A 26,056-nucleotide genomic window follows, 5' to 3' on the forward strand; every position below is an offset into this window, starting at 1 on the left:
TACATGTGAGGACTTCTTTATTTCAATGGAATCTTTAATTACTTTTTAATTGATTACTAATTCGTTGTCGGTAAGTCACTTCAATATTTCTTGTGGCAACTTCTTTCTCTTTTTAACCTCTTAATATGTGTGGTGAAGGTTTGACTATGATTCTTAGGATGAGAAATTTCTTCTTTTTTATCAGCGACACCCTTGTCCAAATCTTTTTGGCTGTCCTGCAACTTTTATATTGATGTATGGGTATCTTGAAGGATCACTTCTGATACATCCTTTAGGACTCCTGATGAGAAATTTCTTCTTTTTTATTAGCGACACCCTTGTCCAAATCTTTTTGGTTGTCTTGCAACTCTTATATTGATGTATGGGTATCTTGAAGGATCACTTCTGATACATCCTTTAGGACTTTTGATGAAGGCGTTACTAAGCATGACTCCATTGTAACGTTGGACAATGTTATTTTGTTCTTATAGTATAATGTCAAAGACATTGTCTTCATATTTAAAATGAAAGTACCTAGTGTTAACATTTAGGTTAAACCTACAATATCTATCTTTTCAATTACGCTTGACTTGGTTATATTGTTTTTTGTCCAAAGCTGTTCTTTTTCCAATTACACTTGACTTAATGATTATTAATTGATTAGCTATATAAACATTAATGCATTTTTCCTTGTCAATTGGACAAATAGCAATGTTAATATCCCTTGCATTAGTCCCTTTAAACAATAATAGTGCAAGAGCATATTTTGTATGCGAGTTAGAAAATCTTTCCTATTTTTTGTTTTTAAGCTTCATTTGTTTTCTTTGATTTTTTTTTATTCATTCAGAATATACCATTGATATAGAAACTTCTATATTCTTCATAATAAATGGGTGTAAAAGGTGCAAGAGACTCGCAAATAATGTGCTTATATCCTTGACTTGTGTTTCTCTATATATTAAAGTACTTTTTAATCCACCTTTTTTAACTCAATACTTCCTCGAAATGCCCTAACATTTCGCTTATATATGTATGCGGGTGTAATGGCATCTCTTTTTTAATGGCACTTGATTTGAAAACCCCAAAATATATTTGATATTCTCATCGAGCAGTCACCTTTTACTACTTGCCTTGTGAAATAATTATACAAGTATTGGTTACTTATTATGCCAAATGGAACACAATTTAAAAAAAGTGCAATATTTTTTTGGTAAGTTGTGACTTAATGCTCCATCGTATATGGAATAATTAAATTTTTTATTTAAAGATGTTGATATTACCTTGAAGGGCATGAATATACTCCATAGTGCACGACTTATGATACCTTTGAATATATGTGGAGAACTGCCTCACAAAGTTCACCAAATTAACAATCACGACCTGATAGTTGAGGGATTGATTTGGGCAAATTTGTGGCAGCTATGTTAGTGTTTTGAATGTGTAATGTATGGTGGAGTTTGTGGCTGTGAGCCAATGTCCTTGCTTCCATTTTGACCAGATGCAGATTTGTCCCTTGTGACTATCGAATTTGTGCATAAGAGGGCAGAGACAAATTGTTCAATAGGTTGAAGCGCTGTTTTGTTTTCCAACTCTTGTTTGGAAAAAATGAATTGTTTAGGGTCGTCCTTTACTGCCAATGGGTATTAGCTCTCTTCTAGTATATTTCTTGATATTACCATTGCCTTAGAATCTAGCAGGTCTTGTGAGAGGGCTCGCAAGGCAGGGGCTAGACTATAATGCAACAATGAGATCGCTGCCACTGTCACCTTAGCACTCCACATCCTGCTCTTTAGTGGAATTTCACCACATGGGAGGCTTCCCAGTATATATCACCTAAAGGGTATTCTAAGTTAATGGGATCAAGGTGATTTAAAGAAGGTTTGATCAAGGTACTTGTCACTTGGAACAAGGCATAATTCTTTGTGTAAAGGAACAATGTACCTATGAGGAAGCCTAGGAAATAACACTTGAAGTCTTGGGTTTCAACATATGATTCAATAATTGTACATCTAGGCGTACAAGCAGAAGGAAAAGGTTTGCTTTGAAAGATATGATCAAGAAATGGAAGGAAAAACCTTCAATGAGCCCTAAGTTGAAGCCTTTTTGCTAAACTAGGGTTCAAGAGGCCTAGATTGCCTAGGGTTGATGGTGTCAACCCTAGTTAAGGAATTTCCACAAAGAAAAAGGCTATATTTTGAGTTAATAGGGTCACATGAGGTGGAAACAAGCCAAATCAGCTTCAATGTTGACACGAGGCAAACCTTAGTTGAATTCAACCCTAGCCCTAGCGGCTTGCCTTGAAGGGTCGAAAAGATAAGGAAGAGGAATTTTTTTTTCAAGGTTTTGATCATCAAAAGAGATGCTAGTGCCGTTTCCATACTTGGATGATGGAGTCTTATGAATTTTAACCATGGAAATATTAAATCTTTGAAGGGAGTAAGGGGGAGTACCCTAGTTCTCACATTCTAACCCTAGCTATCATTTTAGAAGTGGAGACATTTACTAGGAAAAGCTCTCTAGGAAGTTTTTCTAGGGAGTTCAAGGATAAAATATTTAGCATGCAATAATTACGAAGACTTTCAAATAAACACATGCATTTAAACAAGGAAAAATATAAACCCTAGCATATTCCATTACATGCAAAACCATAAAGATATTCAACAAAATATTCACAATTTATCGAGGAATATCCTTTCTTTCAATCCCAAAATGATGTCTCCACAACAAAAAATAGTCTTCAATAGCCAAAATCCACACAAGATCACATCTCCACAAGTAGAGAAGTACAACAAAGCAAAGTCGACCTCTTCTAGAGAGGTTGTAATCCACAATTGTGATGATAAATGAAAGAGGTGATTCTCTACTTAAATGAAGTCTATCACCTATAATAATTGACTAAAATCCCCTAGAACAAGTTTGATTTTGAGTAGACATAAAGTAAAATTGGGTTACAAGCCAAGCCACTAGTTTAACAACAAAATATGTCGATTGAAGCCCACATGTGTGAGGTGTAAGCCTCTAAAATGGATGACTTGATGCCCTTTTAGGGCTCAAAATGCTCCAACGATGCACTGGAAGGGTTACAAAGGTCTCAAGCTTGATGATCATCCTCAATTCGAGGATGGGTCCTCAAATCAAGCCTCAAAGAATCTCCATGTGTCTAAAATCCAACTATGGGTGCCCTACGTCTCTCTATGGGTGCCAAGGAGACATCGCAATGTGCTCTCTCAAGTGTTGGGGCTCCATTAGGTGCAACAAGCCCTCCTCAATCATCTTGGGGGATAACTATCCTCATTTGGGCTCTGGAATAAGGCATGCCCATCAAGTAGTGTCAAGGCCAACCTGGGGGCATGTTGGGTTCATTGGTACATCATCAAGAATCCTGCATGCCAAGCAAGAGAAGCTTAACATTCTGGCATATAAGGGTGCTTTGGCATATCCATCAACTGCTAAGATCATCAAAGTTTGCAATGCTTTGTTGTATAGGGGCAAAGTTGCATTTGAAAGATTATCATGCTCTCTGAGAGTGTAGTATGGCCTAGGCATCATGTGGAGTAGGGTACCCTCAAGGCCCCAACTACTCTTGTTCACTTGGCAAAACCATCTCAAATTCAATTGAAAGCAACCATTCATTAGAGACTATGACCATAAATGCCGCTAAGTGGACCATACTTAAGTGTTAAGGGCATATTAATACTTCAAATTGGGATCACCTTCAAATATTGAACTAGTGGAAGTCCCGTAAAAGTGTTCCTTACCTTTGTAGGGGTGGCTAAGTAATCAATCCTATTAGGTGCTTCCAACCCCCAAGGGGAGGTGGCATTTCCAAGGTTAACCTTTCAATTAAGTGTTTGTGAGAATCGCTGACAATGGAGGGGAAGGACTTCATGGCCAAGTGCCATGTTTAGGGGACCAACTAACGAGAGTCCACATCCTGAGTGTATAGATGCAATGGAGGGAGCAATTGTGAAGGCATGAATTATCACTCTCAGCTTGCTTTTTCTACCCCTTTGGTGCGCCTTTTACTTCTTTTAGGTAATGCTTTTTAATTGGTGCATAACTCTCGAATTAAAGCTTTCTCTTTATGATGTAGCATTTGTTTTGACCCTTAAGATGATGCAGTATTTTCACTCATTAGGATTAGGATATGCAAAAATTCCTTTTGATGAGAGGGAGCATCAAGTGCTCAAGAATCGAGTGATTGCTAATGAGGGGGGAAGATCTCATACTAGGCTTTTTGCCATGTGCTAACTTATGTCCTGGTCGTCTTTTGCGTTTTAATTTTTTTCTTTCATTGTGGCCATCTTATGTTTTTTCATTCTTTTAGTTGCATCAACCTCTAAGGCAATGTTTCATGGCCTAACTCTAGGATGTGAATATGTGAGTGTTAAATCCCTTTGAGCCAATGACTGTTTTCCCAAATGATCGAGATGATATTAATGAAGATGATGTGACATGGAAAATGTTAAGTATGCAAAAGGAGAATGGACACACTACTTCAATCCAAGTTTCACAAGTAGTGCCCCTCCTATGACCGTAAGGCCTTAGATAAGATAAGATAAGATAATTTTATTAATGTCCAACGAATGACCACAAAGTAGGTCAACGGGACTGCCGGTTACATAAGGGGCCGTGCCCAGTAGGAGAACCAATCGGTCTCCTCAGAAAGACAAATGCTGAAAGGAAGATAGAAACTAAAAACGAGGCGGGTTGGGAAGAGCGTATGGAGCTCCGATCCCGGCCACGCCTGTTGATCTCTAGACTGCGTCGTAGGATCACTGGTGAAGAAGACCCTGGGGACGCGGATGTGGGAGTCCGCTACTCCTAACATCCGAGGCCCCATTAGCAGAGGTCCCATTAGACTAGGGCTAAAGATTAACTGCCTTAGCAAGGTGAGAGAACGAATTTATAGTCAAGATTGGTCAATCATCCAAATCACCTCTTTATCTGTATTAAAATGCCCGAAACATTAAGATCGATCAATGATCCAAATCGCCCCTTTATCCATGCTAAAATGTCCAAAACATTAAGTAAAGCACTTGATTGCAAAATTGTCAAAATAATTGTTGAGTGGTAGCCCACCTTCATCTAAAGAGGAATGCCGAATGGTGAGAGGTGTATGACTAGTATAGATGGTGGAGGAAATTGGCATATCATTGTCAATGAGCAAATGTGTAGGGATTTTGGTTGGATGGCTATCCAAGATAGGAGAATTCTTTTTCTCCTATACGGTTACCCATTTTGGTGGGTAACTATTATTTGAAATTTTTTGGTCGAAAGCTAGTTGTGGTCAAAAACATAGATTAAAGAAACTCTGGTAAATATATAGCCAAAGGCCAGATCAGTTAGGGTCTTCTAAAAGGCGTGCCTTGGGGTCACACCATAATGTGGCTATGATACCAATTGAAATAAATATATGGATAAAGGCCAGATTAGATAGGTTCTACTAAAAGGTGTGGCCCATGGGCAGATCAAAATGTGGCTATGATACTCGATGCAATGAGCAATAATTCATCTACTGAGGAATAACCAACACGAGAAGGACAATGAGTTGAAATCAATATAGGACAACTACTTTAATAACTAAAGAATATCCAACATGAGAAGGACAATAGGTTGAAATCCATATAGGACAAGTACTTTAAGAAATGAATAATGAATGATAGACATGATATAATTGATTGATATAATACCATGTGATGGTATACTCATATGCATTGACTACTCATGTGTTACAAAAAAATGTTTGTAGATAATAATTATTATATTGAATATGATTAAGAATTGATGATTATAATGTCACATGGATGGTGTGCTATATAGCATTGATTGGTCACAAGTGAGTGTACAAAATGCAACTTTTACTAACTAATTATTTATTATTTATTTTATTTATAACCATACTGATTAATTAATTATTATTTTATTTGCAACATTGCCACCCCCTTTGAAATTGCTTTTTCCTTAAAGCAAGGGTAATGAGGGGTGTTGTTGGCAAAAATTCCCTACTTCCCATGATGCATCTTCTTTTGGAAGGTTTTTTCCATTTGACAAGGTATTATTTGATGGTTATGGAACATAACAATTTTTCCTTTGTTGCAAGAATTCCTTTTGGTTTTAAAATAATTCTTCCTTCGTCATCGAAATTGGGAATCTTTGTTTGAATAGGTTGGGCTTGTCCCAACACCTTATTCGAGCAAGACACATGGAAGACATTATGGATGCAACAATTGTCTAGTAACTTCAACCCATTGGCCATTTCGCTAATTTTTGGTTTGATTTGAATAGGTCCATAGGATTTTGTAGCCAATTTGTTTTTTTCCTTGTTGTTTAAGTGATAATTGCTTGCAAGGTTGGCGTCTTACAAACACCCAATTGCCTTCTTCGAACCTTCTTTCTGATCTTATGTTGGTTTGCTTGTTGTTTCATTCTATTACGAGTTGTAGCTAAATTTTCTTTTAATATTTTGATGATCTTTTGCTCTTTGTCAAGTTGATTCTTCACTGCTTGGACCTTAGTGTCAATTAGTGCAAATTCCTTCCATTTTGGTGGTTCATAACCATATAAGGCTTGGAAGGGAGTCATTTTGGTGGATGTGTGGTAGGTAGAATTATACCACCATTTGGCTAAATGCAACCATTGGGACCACTTGTTTTGCTTATCTATCACAAAACAACAAAGGTAAGTTTCCAAGCATTTATTTACAATTTTTGTTTGTCCATCTATTTGCGGATGTTAGTCTAAACTCATATTAAGGGATATTCTGGTTTGTTTGCAAGATTATCTTAAAAATTTCCCTTTAAATTTTGGATCCCTATCACTCACAATGACCTTCGGAAACCCGTGCAATTTATAGATGTTTCTATAAAGACATAAACAATCCGTTTTGTTGAATTTGACTTTTTCACTGCCGTAAAATGTGCATTTTTAGTTAATCAGTTGACTACGACCAAAATCCTATTATTTCCATCAAACATGGGTAATCCTTTGATGATATCCATCAATATATCTTCACATTTTTGAGTAAGAATGAGTAAGGGGTGAAGTAACCCCAATGTCATGATGTTCACATTTTTATTTCTTTGACATGTGTCACATTCAATAATGAACTTTTGAATATCTTTACTCATCCCTTTCCAATATAGGATTGTCGTGCATCATAATATGTTTCAAAAAATTTAATGTGTCCTGCTGCTAGAGAACTCTGTGACTCCTTTAAGACTGGCCTTTTAAACATTGAAGATAGAATTAGATAAATTCTAATCTTGTACCATAGAATGTGATTTTCCCATTCAAAATTGGGATTTTGGTCCTGTTACCGCTCCAACTAGCAGGAGGCATAAAAGGGACTCCTAAAGGGGCAATTGCTAGATGAAGGGAAATGGTGGAGGCTTAGCTCACTGTCACCTCAGCTAAGACTCCCTACTCTTTACAGACTTTCACTAATGGGAGGAGGCTCGGTATATAGAAATTCACTTGTGAAGGATGAATCAACCAATGTATGTGAAGTGACCTTAATGATCCTTTTCTTAGAAGGAGGGGCTTAAGAATAGAGCTTGCTTTTAAAGCAAGGTTCAAAGATTTCTAGGATAGGGAGGTGAGGATTTGAGGGCTAGGTTAAAGGAATATGCCTTGTAAAGGAGTTTCCCAATCCTAAAATCCTTATTGAACTTGAGTTTTCGAATGGTTCTTGAAGAATTGACTTTTCAAAGGTGTGGGACCACACGTGACCAAGTGGACCGAACCTAGGTTAAGGGGAGAGAATCTAGCAACCAATTATGTTCTTAACCGAGACAAGGAAGGGGAAAGGATCAAAGCAAAAATTTCCAATTAAAAGTATCAAATTGAACCTATGAGGTGCTAGCCTAGAGAATACTAGGACAAAGTTTGATCTCAGAGCTAGGGCTTGGGTTATTTCACAACTACATCGTCGAAATGGCTTCAAAATTGGAGGAGGCCTTGAGGACACATCAATGCAATAGAGGCTAAGAGATCGAACCTTTTCTTGGGCTATTTTTTCGGGAAAGTAATGCCCTAGGCGACCCAACTTGGTTAGACCTAGAAGAGAGAGGGAAAGGTGGAGAAAAATGTTCTTTGAGTGATCACCTATTGGAGGACCAGTGCTTTAATCCCTTGGGGAGAATGGAGTCTAGGAGAATGATGAGAAAGGAACTTGTATTTCAGTCAACGAGGCCTTAAGGACTACTTCGCTTAGCCTTTAGGGCAAGAAGAAGAGCCCTGAAAGCTTTTATACTTCGCTTGGCAAAAGAGATGACTTGTCAAGCTAAATTCACTAGTGGAATTATCCTTAGGAGATTTCATTCACATACATGGCCCAACATTGAGAGATTGTTAATTTTAGATAACAATGGTATGTTCTATGCTTAAGAGCAATTTACTTCAATTTTTCGTATTAGCCCAATATCAATTTCCAGATTAGCAATCACATTAACATTGATAGTAAATGCACATAGAACATAAACAATAAGCAGAAGACAAGCCAAGATAAGAGGACACAATATTTGGCGGATGCTAGAGAAAAACCCCAATGTGGGGAAAACCCTTTGATCAAATCTTCTTATTATTCTTCAAAAGTTCAACAGAGAGAGAATGCAATATACAAAATTTACTTGCCCAAATATTGTCAAAAACAGTCCAGTCAAACTACAGGCAACAAGATGCCCTAACCAGAAAGTCAACGTTGGTCAAGCCAATAGAAATTCTCCTCCATTTCAGCTTGGTCAAACCTAGTCAACTCAGCTTCCAAAGATAGCCCAAATTAGCCCAAAACAATCTTGAAAAATCTGGTCAAACTTGGTCAACGCATAGTCAAATATCTACGGTCAAAGGGTTGTAGTCAATGTTCGTCAACTTGCTAAGAAAATCTCGATTTTAGTGCCAGAATATGCGGCCTGCCCAAACAAAGAATTTCCCACAAAAACGTAGCCAAATGAAGTCAAACACTGGCTGTTCAACGCTAGTCAAAGATGACTACAACTCGGTCAACACAAAAAACATAAATGCCTAGTCAAACCTTCGCACGTGTGGAGAAGAATAGACTGCCTGTGATTTGTATGACCCAATCAGATGAAGGGAGAGAAAGATGAGTGAGTTGTTGTGTGTCCAAATGAGGAAAGTGCCTCTTCTATTTATACACAACGTTGAGGGTGAAGAGACACGTTTGTTAGGCCTCATGAGCCTATATTAGACTTCTGGCCAACCTTGACAATTTGTCCATAGAAGAAATAAATTCATAATTCCATTTCTACTTGTTAGAATGAGATGATCTTTAGATCAATCATCCACCTCTCGGAAAGAGGAATCCAATAAAAATATCATCTCCATCATACGTGTTGTCCAAGGTGGAGTTTGGCCCTAGTTTCCAATTTTAATAGAGATGCTATATAGAAACAATAATTCCACAATTTTGTAATTATGCAATGCAACAATTAGCCCCGGTATAGGGAAAATCCCATTCAATGCATATGCCAAAAGTAAAACAAGAATAACATTAAATATATGTACTTACATGTAATAAAACATATCCAACCATCAACAATGTGACAATAAAGAAGCTCCAAGATAAAATAATCCAATCCAAACATCAAAATTCATCCATGCTCCAATTCATCATCCCAAAAAAAGTGCGAAATTCTCTAAAGAGATGAATGATCCAATCCAAAGTGATGATACAAATGAATTCATGCCTTTCCTATTTATACACTCATTAGGAGTTCAAATTACCTAATTTGAGCCTACATTAGCCCATCAACTAAAATAATGTGCAATAACTATCTAATGGTGACAAGCCCACCATATTAGCTCACAAATAAAATAATAAGCCTCCCAAGAGGTCGAATGATCAATAATACATGTTGTTGGGCTCTCTTAGAGGCGTGATGAAGTGCATAAGTGCAAAAATGATGAGTTGGAATTCCAAAAGTAATGGACAAGGGGTTGGCCCCTTGTTCTCCACATAATAAAGATGTGGTGCTCCCAATGGCTGTGAGGGCACACAAGTGACCTCATGGGTCTCCAAGTAAGTCGAAGATGCCTGTAGACCATCTATAAAGGCTCAGATGATGGTGTAGGTGATGCCACATCATCCTACAAGCCCTGGGTTAGCAGCCAAGTGCATTGTACATTTGTGGGGTCGGCTAGGTAAAGGTGAATCAGTTACCAGATGCATCTTCCTCATCCAATAGGTGAATCTTGAGCAATCTCTGAACATCTCTCAGGATCCGTGGAGTGTTGTTTAACGCTGTGGAGGCCCATGGCTCTCAACACACACCCTACATGTGCCAATGTGGCCCTTTGGAGGGTTAAGACCCCGTATAGGGAGACCAAACCCAAGATGGAGACCATCTGCAATCTTGCATAAGATCCAATGCGTCCCCTAGCCTTCCAATACAACAAGTCATCAAGGAAATCGAATAAAAGAGCTTACAAACCATGGACCACAAATGGGGACTTCATAATGGCCTGCCCTTCCATAATGGGCTTTGGCATGTGCTAATGTCTCCAAACTCCAAATGGGGTTAACCAAGTATCCCATTAGGTGGTTTCTACTTTTAAAGGGGATAATATGTCCAAGGTACATCCTTTAAAGGTGGTGGCATGTGATAAAGAGGTGAATGGAGTAGGGAATGAGAAGGGGCAGCCCTGGGCCACATGCTGGGGTACAAGGGTAGCTAGTAGAAGGGAAGCCCACACTTGGGTATATAATGTATAGGAGGGAGCAATCGTGGTACATGAGGTGCCTCAACTTGATCTTTCCACCCTTCTTTATATGCCTTTTGCCTTTTTATGATATTTCTTTAATTAATTGCTCGGGGCTCAAGGGTTAAGAGCATGATGTGTGAGATATAGCAGTGGGTACCCCCTTTTAAGGTTGGGCGGTTCATTGCCCACCAGGGGTTGGGACAGTCATGGATTCCAATATGATGAAGGAGGCTCATAGAACCTGTAGGAACTAGGGTGATGGCCATGATGATAGGGCAGAGATCATGTATTGGCTTTTTCCCACGTGCTAAATGTGTTTGTCCTGGCCATCTTTTGCATTTTGTAGTACATTTTCCTGTTGAATGTGGCCAATTGTGCTTTTACTTTTCTTTTTAGCTGCATCAACCTCCGGGCATCATTTCAGGTCTAACCCAAGGTGTGGGAAAAGGGAAGAGGAGAGCTAGCTCTATGTGGACCCAATGGGGGAATGTGGACCCAAGTGGGAGAAATGATGAATGGGGTAATAATGAGTGGAAAAGGGGTAATATATGCGGATGAGGGAGCGAGAACACACAACCAAAAGCAGGGTTTCCCATGAAATACCATCCCTAAAGCCAAATGATCAGTAAAAGAGATCCCGCGGGACTAGAATCCAAGGTTAATATCCGAAAGGGGGTCTAGGGGACAAGAGCACGATCTCACAGGACTAGAATCCAAGGTTAATATCTGAAAAGGGGTCTAGGGAACAAGAGCACAAACCTAGCCCATTCTTTCCGCCGAATCCCCCCATTAATCCATGCCCAAGAGTGTCCATGATAAGCAAACTACAATACTTAATTACCAAATGACAAGGCATACCTTTAGGTTCAAGAGGCCCACCTTTAGACATACAATCATGACAGATGGGTGAGGGACAACATGACTGGCTCAGGTGGCAGAGAAGTAGAACAACGAGCTAGTTGGTGGCTACTGATTGCCGGCTGAGGACCATCTTGGAGAAAAAATTTCTCCTAGGGATATCACCCACAAAATGGTGGGTAACATCTGGCTCCAACTGGGACATGATCTCTCGAAGAAGTGGACGAAGCTATTCGAACGGGAGGTCACGAAAAGTCCAACAATCTCTTGGTTACTAGAGACCTGTTACCTGCACATATAATAGATGAAGAACATGGGGCAGCATGCTTTTGCGAAGTCTCATGATCGCACATGCTTAGTGTTAGGCCGTAAAATCAACAGAAAAATAAAATATGCAAATTTTAATTTAAATGCATCTAATCTACCATGAGAAATATCATGAGGTTAGTCCTAATGCAAAATCAACATGTGATGCATCTTACTCTAACATGCATAACATAAAATGTTAAGTGATAGATATAATCATAAACTCAATGCAACCAACATGTCAATTGATCAATACAAGAATGCATGCTTCCATGATTTTTTTTGCAGCGGACCTAACAATACAAATGGGAACAATGATACGAGGGGTTGCGAGGGAGGGAGGTGGGAAAAGAAGAGACCCACATGCCATAGAAAGGAACCCTGGAAGAAGGAAAAGACACCAGTCGAGAGGATTGGATTTGATCCTCCAACCAGGAGATGGAAATGTCAATGACCAAGTATATGAATCTTTGATGAAGAACTATCTCGGGCCTATCATCCTTAGGGTAAGAAGGAGTGAAAGACTCAGACATGTTTAGGATGATACTATTTTGGTCATTGGGAAAACAAGAAGTGGACCCATCATCGTATTTGGGGAAAAACCATGATTCTTGGTCCTTCATAGGGGAAAGCAGCTCTTCATCAAGACTAGGGGAATGAACATCATCACAAACATCTATTTCCAGGGCAAGGGAAGAACACTCAAACATGAATAAACATCCTTTATCACTGGCATGGCCTATGGAAGCATCTTCCTTGATTTCTTCTATATTATAGTCATCAAAATTTTCCACAATCTTGGAAGGCTCTTCTTTGATTGAATCATCTTGGAACATAAAGAAGAGACCTTTCTAACCACTAGGAAGGGCTTCATAAGGATTGACATTGTTTTTTTCCCGTAGAAAAAGTCGTAATTTTATTCATGAGACAAAATTACATTTTGTAGATGCTCAAGAGCATATGCAGATGTTTTGTTCCGGCTTTCACCGAAAGCAAAAAGCTGAAATAAAAGAAAAAATAAAAAATTGATGTGGCTATTGTTTTCTCCCTTTCTTCTTCTCCACCTTTTGCCATCCACCAGTGTTGGGGGTGGCTGTTACAATGGATAGCTGATTTTCTGTTGCTGTTGTGGGAGAATCCTTGTCCGACTCCGATCCTTCTGATCCATGAGCTCTCTTGTTGACGAGTATTTTCTGTCCTGATGGCTGGGAAACTTGTTGCTGCATGGGGTTGTTGGGGGCTTCCTCTTCTTTTTGTGTGTTGTCCTGTACTATTTGTTCGTCTTCTTCTGCTTTGCTTTCTTGGTATATGTTGGTAGTTTCTGTGTTTTTTTCCTCTTCTATGTCATTTGTCCATGTTTCTGAAAACTGCCATCCTTTGGGCTTTGTTGGCTGTCTTCTTTTCCTGTCTTTTTTGTTTTGTGGGCACCCACTTTGTAGATGACTAGTTTGACGACATAAGCGGCATCTGAAGGCAGTGTTTTCATAATCGAGTGGCTGTGCCCATTGCTTTTCGTTGTGGAGTAAGAGGATGTGGTCTGGTAATCCCTGACTGAGATCAACCTCCACACAGATCCTGGCAAATGTAATATCCTCGGAGAGGTGCTCATTGTCTACTTTTAAGAATTTCCCCAAAGCGTTGCCAATACTTGCTAATACTTTGAAGTGCCAAAAGTGCAGGGGTAGGTTATATAACCTAACCCAGACAGGCATTTTGGAGACCACCATGGTGTTGGGGTTAAATGCCGGGAACCAAGATGTCATAAAAAGTTCGACATTACCCCAGAACCATGGTCCCTCGTTCAATGCGTAGTCCTTGTCCTCTACTGTGTCGAATTTGACAACAAAAAACTCTCTTGAACAGAGGTGGAGATCACAGTTTGTTGTCCATATGGAGTATATCCATTGACGAAGGGCATTCGGCTTGGGCCAAAATCCATTAAACCTGCAGATCACTGCTTTAGATAAATATTCATCATATATATCATTTACCTCAGGTATAGCAATTGTTATTGCCGGGTTCTGAGCTGTCTGCTCGACGATGTAGGCACCAGGGATTGTAGTTTGCTGTTCTGTTTGTGCTTTAGATTCCATCTTCCCTTTCACCGCATCTTTGAAGGATTTTGAGCTCGTGCTTGGGGAGCCTCCGCGAAGCCTTGTGCTAAGGTAGATGGTTGAGTCGTTGCCTATGCCATATTCTTTTAGTTTGTGCTCCTCCTGCAACACTTTTCCTGTGTAGATCAGGAGCTGTTTGCATGATGGGATACCTATCCTTTCTTGTATCCTCTGTTTTAGTGTTTTTATGTCCTCCGAGCTCCCTATCTTGATGCAGACTGTGTTCCCTTCCATAGATCTGATAAAGAGTGAACTTTGTTTATCCTCAGGCATTTCAGGATCTGATTCCTCCAGATCTATCTTAACAGATGCGAGTCCCTGAGTCAGATCTACGCTCTGGGGCTGTGATCCAGTGCCGAGGAGAGCTTTTGTGCGAGCATGTCTTCAGGTCTGAGCTTGGCGTGGGCTGATCCGTCTGTTTAGCACTAGATCTATTAGATCATTGGCAGATCTGGGATAAATGCACCCTTCCATGATGAGGGAGATCGATCCAGGGCCATGCACAACAGAGATTCCTCGATGAGAGGAGTGTAACCTTATCGGATTCCATGCGGTTTCAGGGAGCACCGGATCTGTGGTATGATGTCGGGTCCCCCAGAGATTGATCAGGTCCGGGCTCATGCAGATTGCAGTGGAAGGCGGGGAAGCACAGAGCATATCGATCGCCATCCAACCCATTTCATGGTGGAACCCTATCTGCTCATGTAGGGGAGTTTCGTTGGTGGTGTAGACGTAGTCCTCCACCCTTTTTCTGGGAACAAAACCCTTATACGGTTGCTCCTCCCACCCAAGCGCTTTAACTAATGAGCTGAAATCTGTGGCCGATCCGACAGGGAATCCTCTGAAAAGCAGAGCGCCGGGATCCTTGAGTTGAATCTGTATCCAATCTCTGTTATTGTGTATGATGTGGGTTACATCTGCAATCCCTCCTTTGCAAACGTGGGGGGTAGCGCGTTGGTAAGCATGGAGAAGAACCTTGGGGCATAATTTATTTTCTTGCGACGCTCCTGCAATCGATATCTTCTGCTCTTCTTGTAGGTTTTAACCCCGTACAGAAATTACCTTCATATGAATTCTGCATATGAGTTCTAAAACATAGAAAATAAATAATGCGAGAGCAGAACACATAAAACACATATACACAGAGATTTTCCCCTGGATCTCAAAACCGGGACTACCAGCTTGATTTTTCATTATATTCCTTTCAATGTTACAATACATATTTATACATGCTGAAGCATCCAATACCATGGACCAAAAACCATCGCGTCCAATACCATGGACCGAAAACCATCGCATCAAAAAAACATGTGCGAAAATTATGCACAAAACCATAGGTGGGTCCGCCCAACCTAACATAGGGTCCAAAACCAAAATTTTCCGGGGCGCTGCCACGGACTCCATAAAGTGGGGTTACGGGGGCCCTTCAAACCCCCTGTTAACTATGTGGAAAGAATATAACACAACCCAACATTCTCCCACTTGTTTTCTTTCCACAGGGGGCCACAAGAGAGCTTAGTCATTTTTCCAACCTTGAAATGCCCATTGTCTCTACACCAAGAGAACTTCTCAGAGCTCACAGATTTTGTCAATGCATCTGCAATATTCTTCAAAGTGTCCACCTTTACCAGCAACACCTTTTTGTCTTCTATCATATCTCTCACAAAGTGATACTGAACATCAATGTGCTTTGTTTTTGAATGATATGCGGGGTTCTTTGCCAAGAAAATTGCACTTTGGTTGTCACAGTCTATCCTTGTAGCTTCCTGTACTAACCCCATACTTGAACACAATCTCTGCAACCAAACTGCTTCCTTACTTGCATGAGTGGCTGCCATGTATTCTGCCTCTGTAGTTGATAGTGCCACTACAGATTGTTTCTTACTCATCCAATTGACTGCACCTCCAAATAGGTTAAACACATACCCACTTGTAGATCTTCTCTGATCCAGATCTCCAACCCAGTCTGCATCAACAAAGCCATGAATATCCAATACTCTGTCCAATCTTGGTCTTCCTTGGTAGCACAAACCATAATCACTAGTGCCACGCAAATCCCTGAAAACCCGCTTCACTGCTGTCCAGTGCTCCTTCCCTGGTTTTGACATAAACCTGCTCAATGCTCCCACAACATGTGCAATCTCTGGTCTAGTATAGACCATTGAATACATCAGGCTACCAACTGCACTTGCATATGAAACACGAAACATGTGCTCTTCTTGTGTCTTGGGACATTGTTCAGCAGATAACCTCACACCTATAGGAATAGGAACCTTCATCGGTTTACTATCCTGCATATTAAACCTTTGCAATATTGTCTCGACATATTTCCTCTGGTTTAACCAGAGCTTCATCTTTGCCCGATCTCTTTTAATTTCCATGCCCAAAATATAGTTTGCAGCACCAAGATCTTTCATGTCGAATTTGGAGGACAATTGGGTCTTCAAATCCTGGATAACTTCTTTGTCATTTCCAACCAACAACATATCATCCACATATAAGACCAGATAAATAACACAGTCACCATTTAATTTAAAATACACACATTGATCTACTTTGCTTCCGGTGAAGCCAAGTCCTGGTATGAATGTATCAAATTTTTGATACCACATCCTTGGTGACTGTTTTAACCCATATAGAGACTTCTTTAACTTACATACCAGTTCTTTCTTACCCTTTACCGCAAAGCCTTCAGGTTGCTTCATGTAGATCTCCTCTTCCAGATCCTCGTGAAGAAATGTTGTCTTCACATCCATCTGTTCTACCTCAAAATTAAAAGCAGCAACAACAGATAAAAGTAATCTAATAGAAGTTACCTTGGCAACAGGAGAAAAAATATCACCAAAATCAATTCCCGGCACCTGGGAATAACCTTTTGCTACCAACCGAGCTTTGAATTTGTCCACTTTTCCTTCTGCATTTGTCTTCTTTTTAAACACCCATTTGCTGCCAATGGGTTTCCTTCCAGCCGGTAACTCCACCAGATCTGAAGCCTCATTTTTGTGCAAAGATGCCATTTCATCAACCATGGCCTCTTTTCAGAGTTTTCCATCTTCTAAATCCACTGCTTCCTCCACAGTTCTGGGATCATCATTAGTAACAGACAAAGCAAAATTTGAACAGAAAGCAGATGGACTATACCTTTCTGGCTGCCTTCTTTCTCGAACTGATCTTTTCACAGCCGGAGTTTGTGGCTTTTCATCTTCTGATTCCTCCTCTATTGTAGAGTCTGATTCTTCCTCCTTTAGCTCAAACTCTATCTTCTCAGGTTCCTTTGGTTGGACTTCAAGTTTAATAACATCTTTCACCTCTTTGAACACCACATCTCGGCTGTACATAACCTTCCTTGTTACTGGGTTCCAAAGAAAATAACCCTTTAAACCATCCTTATACCCAATAAAGATGCACTTTTCAGATTTACTATCCAACTTTGTTCTTTTCTCCTTTGGAACATGTACATATGCATCACATCCAAATACCCTCAGATGTGAAAGAAAGGGTTTCTTATCAATCCATACCTCTTGTGGAGTCTTATCCTCCAACGCTGATGAAGGTGACTTGTTGACCAGATAACATGCAGTGTCCACCGCCTCTGCCCAGAATTCCTGTCCTAACCCGACACCATTGAGCATGCTTCTTGCCCTTTCCATCAACGTGTTGTTCATTCTTTCTGCAACTCCATTTTGCTGAGGTGTATATGGAGTAGTCTTCTGCCGTGCTATACCACACTTTTTGCAGAATTCTTCAAATTTCTTAATGCAAAACTCTCCACCATTATCTGTCCTCAGCACCTTGATCTTCTTCTTTGTCTGGTTTTCCCCTAGAGCCTTAAATTCTTTAAACCTATCAAAGACTTCAGATTTCTTCTTAAGGAAGTATATCCATGTATTCCTTGAAAAGTCATCTATAAATGATACATAGTACACAGACTTACCCAGTGATGAAACCTTCACAGGTCCAAACACATCCCTGTGCACAAGCTCAATATATGTTTCACCCTCTTACCACCAGAGGGGAAACTCACCCGATTTTGCTTCTCGTTATACACAATTTTCACAGAAATCAAAATTTAGAGAGCTATTACTCATACTTTCTACTATACCTTTACCATGAAGTATTCGAAGGTCCTTCTCTCCAATATGTCCAAGCCTTTGATGCCACAGCATGGTCTCTTCTCCAGAGACCACTAGATTTTCTGCTCCACTTTCAGGAACCACAGAATTGTTGCATCCATTAACAACAGTGCTACCTTGCAGCTTGTACATAGTTCCAATCCGAACTCTCCGCATCAATACCAGTGCTCCCCGAACCATCTTGCAGGTATCCTTCTCAAACATTGTTTTTACACCTGCATCATCCATCTTACTAACAGAAATCAGATTTCTGGTTAATGTAGGAATATGTAGAATACCCGGAAGTGTTCTAACCCTTCCACCTTGCAACTTCAACTTTACTTTTCCACGACCAATGATTCTAGCCTTCCTGTCATCCCCCAAGAAGACATCACCACCATCATATTTCTCATACTCACAGAACCACTCTCTATGGGGAGTGAAGTGAAATGATGCACCTGAGTCAATCAACTATGCCTCATGATCTACATGTGTACTTGAAGAAGCCAAGTACACATCCCCACCTTCATCTGAGGTGGTTTTCGCCTCTGCAGAAGGAGCCTCATCAGATCCCTTTTCTTTGTCAGGAGCTCTAGATTTATAGTCCCTTTTGAAGTGGCCTTCCTTTCCGCATTTCCAGCACACCACCTTTACAGCTTTTCCTGGAGATTTAGATCTCCCACTTGATGACTTATTTTTGTTTCTGTTCTGGGACTGTCCTCGTACAGACATGGCATCACCATTTTGGCTCTCCATATCTTTCCATCTCATCTCCTCCGTCAGCAAGGCTGAGACTATTTCCTCAAACTGCAAGGCAATTGCATTGCTACCTATTACAATAACCAAACTATACCACGAATCTGGTAGAGAACACAACAAACTGATGCACTTATCTTCATCTGAAATTTTAATATCAACAGATGCTAACTGACTTACCACAGTATTAAAAGATGCTCTGTCACTGAGTCTCCATCTTTCATCCTCAGGTTATACAGCTTTTTCCGCAGGAACAGTTTATTCACCAGAGACTTATATTGGTACAAAGTCCCTAACTTGTCCCACAAAGCCTTTGCTGTAGCTTCCCCTGATACATTCAACAATACTGAATATGAGACACACAATCGTATTGTGCTCTTTGCCTTCCGATCCAACTTCTTCCATTCTTCATCGAACACCCCCGTTGGTTTAGTACGTGGATCTACCGCGATCCACTGATCTTTATCCACCAACAGATCCTCCATCTTGAGTTTCCACAACTCAAAACTTTGACCATTAAATTTCTCGATCTCTATCTTTCCACTGCTCGCCATCTTCTTTCACCACCAGAATCAATCTCGCAGATCTTCCACTGAACAGGGTCTACAATAGGCCTGAGCAAAACCCCTCAGCAACAAAGGCGTCCCCTTGAAGCCAAATCTGCTCTGATACCAAATGTAGGTTTTAACCCCGTACAAAAATTACCTGCATATGTATTCTGCATATGAATTCTAAAACACAGAAAATAAATAATGCGAGTGCAGAACACATAAAACACATATACACAGAGATTTTCCCTGGATCCCAAAACCGGGACTACCAGCTTGATTTTTCATTATATTCCTTTCAATGTTACAATACATATTTATACATGCCGAAGCATCCAATATCATCGACCGAAAACCATCACGTCCAATACCATGGACTGAAAACCATCACGTTCAAAAAACATGTGCGAAAATCATGCACAAAACTATAGGTGGGTCCGCCCAACCTAACATAGGGTCCAAAACCAAAATTTTTCAGGGCCCTGCCCTAGACCCCATAAAGTGGAGTTACGAGTGCCCTTCAAACCCCCTATTAACTACGTGGAAAGAATATAACACAACCCAACACTTCTCTTTGAGATCTTGTATTTTTTAAGGATTGACATTGTTATTCAGAAGGGGCATAGCATTTTTCTTCTCCCCTGAGCTTATTCTTATGGACATGAGAAACCATGGGGTCTTCATTTCTATAATCATACCCAATTCCCCAATCAACAACCCAAAAGTCACTCGTAGCTTCTTCGTTTATTCGACTATCATGATCTTCCTCAGAATCCTCGCATTCTTCATTATATATTTGGTGTTAGTTAGGATGCCATTCATACTCTTCTTTAGACAGGTAGGACTTTTCCTCCTTCATCCTTTCTTGAAGAATGATCTCCAAGGTATTTACTACATGATTTTGATAAAATGCCTCAAGAAGAAGGTCATCAATAGGACTCTCTTTATATTCACTTTTTGTGTTGCAGAGTCTTTATGATTGCTCACAATAGTGGGAGATTGTGATGTTCGCAACATTGATTTATATCTATGGAACATCGGGATCGGGATTGGATCAGTGTTCTCTTTAGCAAATTTCGCACTTTTTCTGGGATGATGAATTGGAGCATGGATGAATTTTGATGTTTGGATTGGAGTATTTTATCTTGGAGCTTCTTTATTGTCAAATTGATGATGGTTGGATATGTTCTATTACATGTAAGTACATACATTTAATGTTATTCTTGTTTTATTTTTGTCATATGCATTGAATGGGATTTTCGCTATACTAGGGCTAATTGTTGCATTGCATAATTGCAAAATTGTATAATTATTGTTTCTATATAACATCTATCAATGTTTGGGCCATGTGTGTGAATGAAATCTCCTAGGGATAATTCGACCAGTGAATTTATCTTGATAAGCCATCTCTTATGCCAAGCGATGTATACAAGTTTTTAGGTCTCTTCTTCTTGCCCGAAAGCCTATGTGAAGTAGTCCTTAAGGCCTCCTTGACCGAAATACAAGTTCCTTTCTCATCATTCTCCTAGCCTCCATTCTCCCCAAGGTATTAAGGCACTTGTCCTCCAATAGGTAATCACTCAAAGAACATTTTTCTCCACCTTTCCCTCTCTCTTCTAGGTCTAACCAAGTTGGGTCACCTAGGGCATCACTATCCCGACAAAATAGCCCAAGAAAAAGTTCAATCTCTTAGCCTCTTCTATGTTGCTGTGTCCTCAAGGCCTCCTCCCAATTTTGAAGCCATTCCGATGGTGGAGTTGTCATATAACCCAAGCTCTAGCTCTGAGATCAAATTTTGCGCTGGTATACCCTAGGCTAGCATCTCATAGGATCAATTTGATACTTTTAATTGGAAATTCTTGCTTTGATCCTTTCCCCTTCCTTGTCTAGGTTAAGAACATCATTGGTTGCTAGATTCTCTCCCCTTAACCTAGGTTGGGTCCACTTGGTCCCGTGTGGTCCCACACCTTTGAAAAGCAATTCTTCAAGAACCATTCGGGAAGTCAAGTTCAATAAGGATTTTAGGATTGGGAAACTCCTTTACAAGGTTAACCCTCAAATACCCACCTCCCTATCCTAGAAATCTTTGTACTTTGCTTAGAAAGCAAGCTCTGTTCTTAACCCCCCCTTTTAAGAAAAGGATCATTAAGGTCACTTCACATCCATTGGTTGATTCATCCTTCACAAATGACTTTCTATATATCGGGTCTCCTTCCATCAATGAAAGTTTGTAAAGAGTAAGTTGTCTTAGCTGAGGTGACGGTGGGTTAAACCTCCACCGTTTCCCTTGATCTAGCAGTTGTCCCTTTAGGAGTCCCTTTTATGCCCCTTGCTAGGTTGAGTGGTAACATTTTGGTGTCGTTGTCGGGGACACGAAGTGTGTGTTTGTTCCCCATACGACATATTGACATAACATTATTGGTGACTCCATTTGAAGAATGAAGCCCTAGTTCGTCATTGAACTTCAAATTCAATGCTTCTAGGGTGAAGCAAACATTTGTTAAGGCAATTTCATTCACCCTCGCGACTCCCATGTCATTAAGGACCTAGCAACATGTTGACCACATATATTCCTGCCATAGATATGACAGAGACCCCAAGATATTCTTCATCGAAATCCATGAAGAATATGCCAATGTTCGATGGGGAGCCACATTCCGCAGCCAACCACGTGGTAAGATTCATAAGGTACCTTTCATGTCCCGATCGCGATGTTCGCAACATTGATTTATATCTATGGAGTTATGGGTGATTCTTGTGTCTGAGTATGATGACATTTTTTTTCACTTGTTCTTTTAGTTTCAATATTTGGGGTTGCGCTATTCTTGTTATTGTAGCAAGCGTTATCTCGGGTGTGGCCTTTTCATCTTTCGTATTTAATTTTTTCCTTGCATTCTACTTCTGAATTGCTATTAGATCTGTAAATTTCTGTGGATATTCCACTGAACAGTTTGTCACAATAGATCTGATAAAATTATGCTTAAAATCTGAAATCTACCCTATGAGGGTTAATTTATCTTTAGATTTTTGGATTTGCTAATTACTATGTTATGCTTATGCATGCAATAGATAAAATACACAGAAAATAGAGAATAGCGAAATAAAACACACAATCCACATCTTAACCTAGGAACACTTTTTGGAGAAACCCAACTGGAAGGTGAGGTTGCTCTGCTCTCTTTCTCTGAATGGAAATGGATGCAAGTACAAAGAAGTGAGGCCTATGCCCCGTGGGCTGCTACAGTGCACAAAATGCTCATCTTGGGTGGGGAGAATTACATTCCTTCCTCCCAAACTCCCAACCACCCGGGATAACCCCAATTGACAATAATAACAATAAATGTTTATTTATATATTTATGTTCAATATATATTTATATATTTTTGCATAAGATAAAATTTTCAAGTGTCCCTTCATATGTATTTCTATAAATATAGCCCTAAGTTTTTCAAAGCTTGGAAATGGGGAACTGCATTTTGAAATCAGTACAGCATGGAAGCATGGCCCACGGCCACCCAAAAATTTAGGAAATAGGGTATTTAAAAACTACCAAAAGTTCAAATATTTCAAAAAACAGATCTTGTTTTTAATAGCACATTACCAGGAAATTTAGAATGAAATGATGGAGAAAATTACAATGGTACCTAAATAACAATTTAGGAAAGTATATTTGGGTTTATGTATCTTTAAGCACCTGCATGGCCCAAATGGTGGCATATTTCTGGGTCCAAAATGCGGCATACTGTTCAGGCTGTGTGCCTCCCACCCACCCGTGTATTTCATCATGTTCTGGACACATATCTGTAACTAAACTGTTTCACGACTCAGATACATGGGGAGGGGAGGCTTTTCCTGCAACAAAAGTATTCACAATATATGTAATATGATATTATCCTTCATCATCTATCATCTATTTATTTATTTATACATTAGGGATATTTTTCTGCAGTCTTCATAAATGGCGATGTAAGCAGGTTGTTTATAGCTGTCTATGGAGTCCATCCTTAACTTCCAGGGTCCAGATTTTTAAGATTTGTGGCTTTACTGAGTCAATTGTCTAAGAAACACGAACTGTTATATTTTGAAAGGCATATAAGGTAGTATGACCATTCACCCTTATTCTGATGATTCATTACCAATAAACTGATCATTGTATTTAAGATAGATCCTATTTTCTTGAGATTCCTACAGGATGGTTCATAGCAGGAAATGTTTAGGTCTATATCAATTAATCTTTTGATCCATCATTCTTGAGCCTGAGTTGTTTATGTTCTTTCCTTTTGGCATTGCTCGGTAATGCTTATTTTATCCAATGACTAGAACAGTAAAATCAAAAGAAGATAATTTCTCGAGAACAGTCTTTTGTTTCTTCTACTTTTGTAGTATCCATAGACTTATTTTCTTTTGTCATGAAGCCTTTCACTTGTGCAATTAGGATTTTCTCCTGGATCCAGACTCAAATATTTGCTTGAACTAGATTTGTTTGCTGGAAGCGATGGTGCCATTTTTTGAATGGACATTTGCAAATACCATGGTGCAATCCAAGCATTATTGAATGCAATTTCAAAGGAGCCTTCTATCTTGGTGCTTTCCAACTGAAGTTGATAATTGATTCCATTCTTTGTAGCCCAAATCTATGTATCCGAGATTTCTACCGGAAAACTTATTCCAGCAATTGGTATCTGAAGATGGGATGGTTTTTGAAACAACTGTTTAGATACTCTTAATAATTAAAATTGTGATGGATATTGGTGCTGCCACTTTTGGAAAAACATTTCAGGCCTATTATGGTCGTTTCAGAAATGTTTATATTTTGTGGGCAGTAGGTTTTCCACAAGTAGCAATTTTGAAGAGTCTGTAGATGTCTCTTTCTGGGCTGTCAACAGCTTTTTAGTTCAAACAGTAAACTTTCTCTATGATGTGGTGGTCTGATCTTTACTAGTGCATTTGTGTTAGCAAAGGTAGGTATTCCTCAATTTCTTTTTATCTGCAGAGTTTTGTGGTCTAAGTTGATGTTCAAATGTGAAGATTGAATCATCAGTTCTGTGAGATGGAGATTTCAAGGTCACTTGTTCAGTTTTCAAACATTGAAGAGATAAAGTTCTTACTTACTGAAATCATTTTTGCAGCCATATCTTCATGAATCCCGGCACCTCCATGCTTTAAGACGAGCAAGGGGTTGTGGTGGTCGTTTTCTTAACACCAAAAAAGACGGAAATAATCAGGAAGTTGCGTCAGGAGATCAGGATTCTCATGATTCTACAGGCCAAGATAATAAGGTGGTCAATCCTGATGCAGGGAAGGATGTTGCATTACAAGTGTCTGACAGGATGCAACGTACTGATGGTGTAGCATTTATAGGCAATGGCATTAGCACTCCTCATCCTGGAACTGTTGGTCCTGGTCAAGTAGGAGTGGCTGTAAGTGTGACAAATGGCGCACATTACAATTATCCTCAGAGGCGAGGATTTCATTCATCTGCATTTCATTCTATTTCATCTGGGAAAGCAGAAAGTGGCCAAGTGGGAGGCATGGTTTCAAATGGAGGCCACCATACAGCAGTAGCAACCCAATGAAGTCAGGTGGGGCATCGTATGTATGTCCTGTTCAGTGTCCATAGTTTATTGAAAAGTCGGACGTAAGCTGTCTCTACTGTCCAAAAGCTAAGTTGCTAGTTAATGTTGATTTTTGTAAAAAGATATCCATGCATAGCTTAACATTTTTATTTTGTAAAATGTATAATGGAAGGTTGGTCTGTGTGTAAACTTGTCATATCTTGTCATGCAGCTTCCTTGACAAGATATTCTTCAAGGAAGGAAAAGGGTTCAGCATACATCTGAGATTAGATCTCTTTTCCGATTCTGAAGCTGATCTTTTTACCTGGCCTTCTCTTGAACTTGGTATATTTGTGTCTGGACTCGAGACACTAGAACAACAACTATGCTGTAGTTTTATGTGGTGCTGAGGCAGGGGAGAACTCCATTGACCTGCATTGAAATGGACAAAGGCAAATCATTCTTGGCTAATGAATGTGATACTATTTAAGCTTTAGTATTTAACCAACTTTTATTGACCGGTTTAAGTCTCCTTGAAAGTGGACAAAGGAAGATCGTTATTGGCTAATGAATGTAGTACTATGTCAGCTGTAGTATTTAGCCAACTTTTATTGACCGGTATAAGTTATGTTGAAATTGGACGAGTGCAAATCATTCTTGGCTAATGAATGTGGTACTATCTAAGCTATAGTGACTAATGGACTTTTATTGACCGGCATAAGTTATCTTGAAAATGGACAATAGCATATCATTCTTGGCTAGTGAAAGTGGTGTTATTTAAGCTTATAGTATATAACTAACTTGTATTGACCGGTTTTAATCTCTCAAATAATCTTGATAACTCTTAATAACTATGAGCTAGTTGAGATGCCAAAATTAATTCCCTTTATATTTGTATGTGCATTAATTGTGAAAATGATTTTAAGAATACAACACCATCTCAATGCTCTTAACTCTCTTTTCAAAGAGGTTATCTTCAGCTGTGAGGATGAAATATTTTTTCACACGGAAAAATGACAAAAAGAATAAAGGTAAAAGTTAAAATGTTCAATTCATTGTACAGGTAGTGTACTGCTAGAGATTCAGCTTTTTTGAAGTGCTCGTGT

General features: G+C 39.5%; 1 protein-coding gene across 1 annotated transcript in view; it reads left to right on the top strand.

The window, feature by feature from the left end:
- Window positions 1-25,647, top strand: part of LOC149259615 (nuclear transcription factor Y subunit A-7-like) — a 69,418-nt gene extending 43,771 nt beyond the window's left edge. Inside the window, exons 6-7 of the mRNA XM_089418845.1 lie at window positions 24,525-24,977; window positions 25,183-25,647. Of these exons, the coding sequence (XP_089274971.1) occupies window positions 24,525-24,971 (447 nt within the window). The 3' untranslated portion in view covers window positions 24,972-24,977; window positions 25,183-25,647. The remainder of the gene's footprint in view (window positions 1-24,524; window positions 24,978-25,182) is intronic.
- Window positions 25,648-26,056: the final 409 nt, after the last annotated feature.

The sequence above is a fragment of the Pinus tabuliformis genome, chromosome 6 (genome assembly GCF_031772625.1).
Source record: "Pinus tabuliformis cultivar Carrire ecotype Pingquan chromosome 6, CPIR1, whole genome shotgun sequence".
NCBI lineage: Eukaryota > Viridiplantae > Streptophyta > Pinopsida > Pinales > Pinaceae > Pinus > Pinus tabuliformis.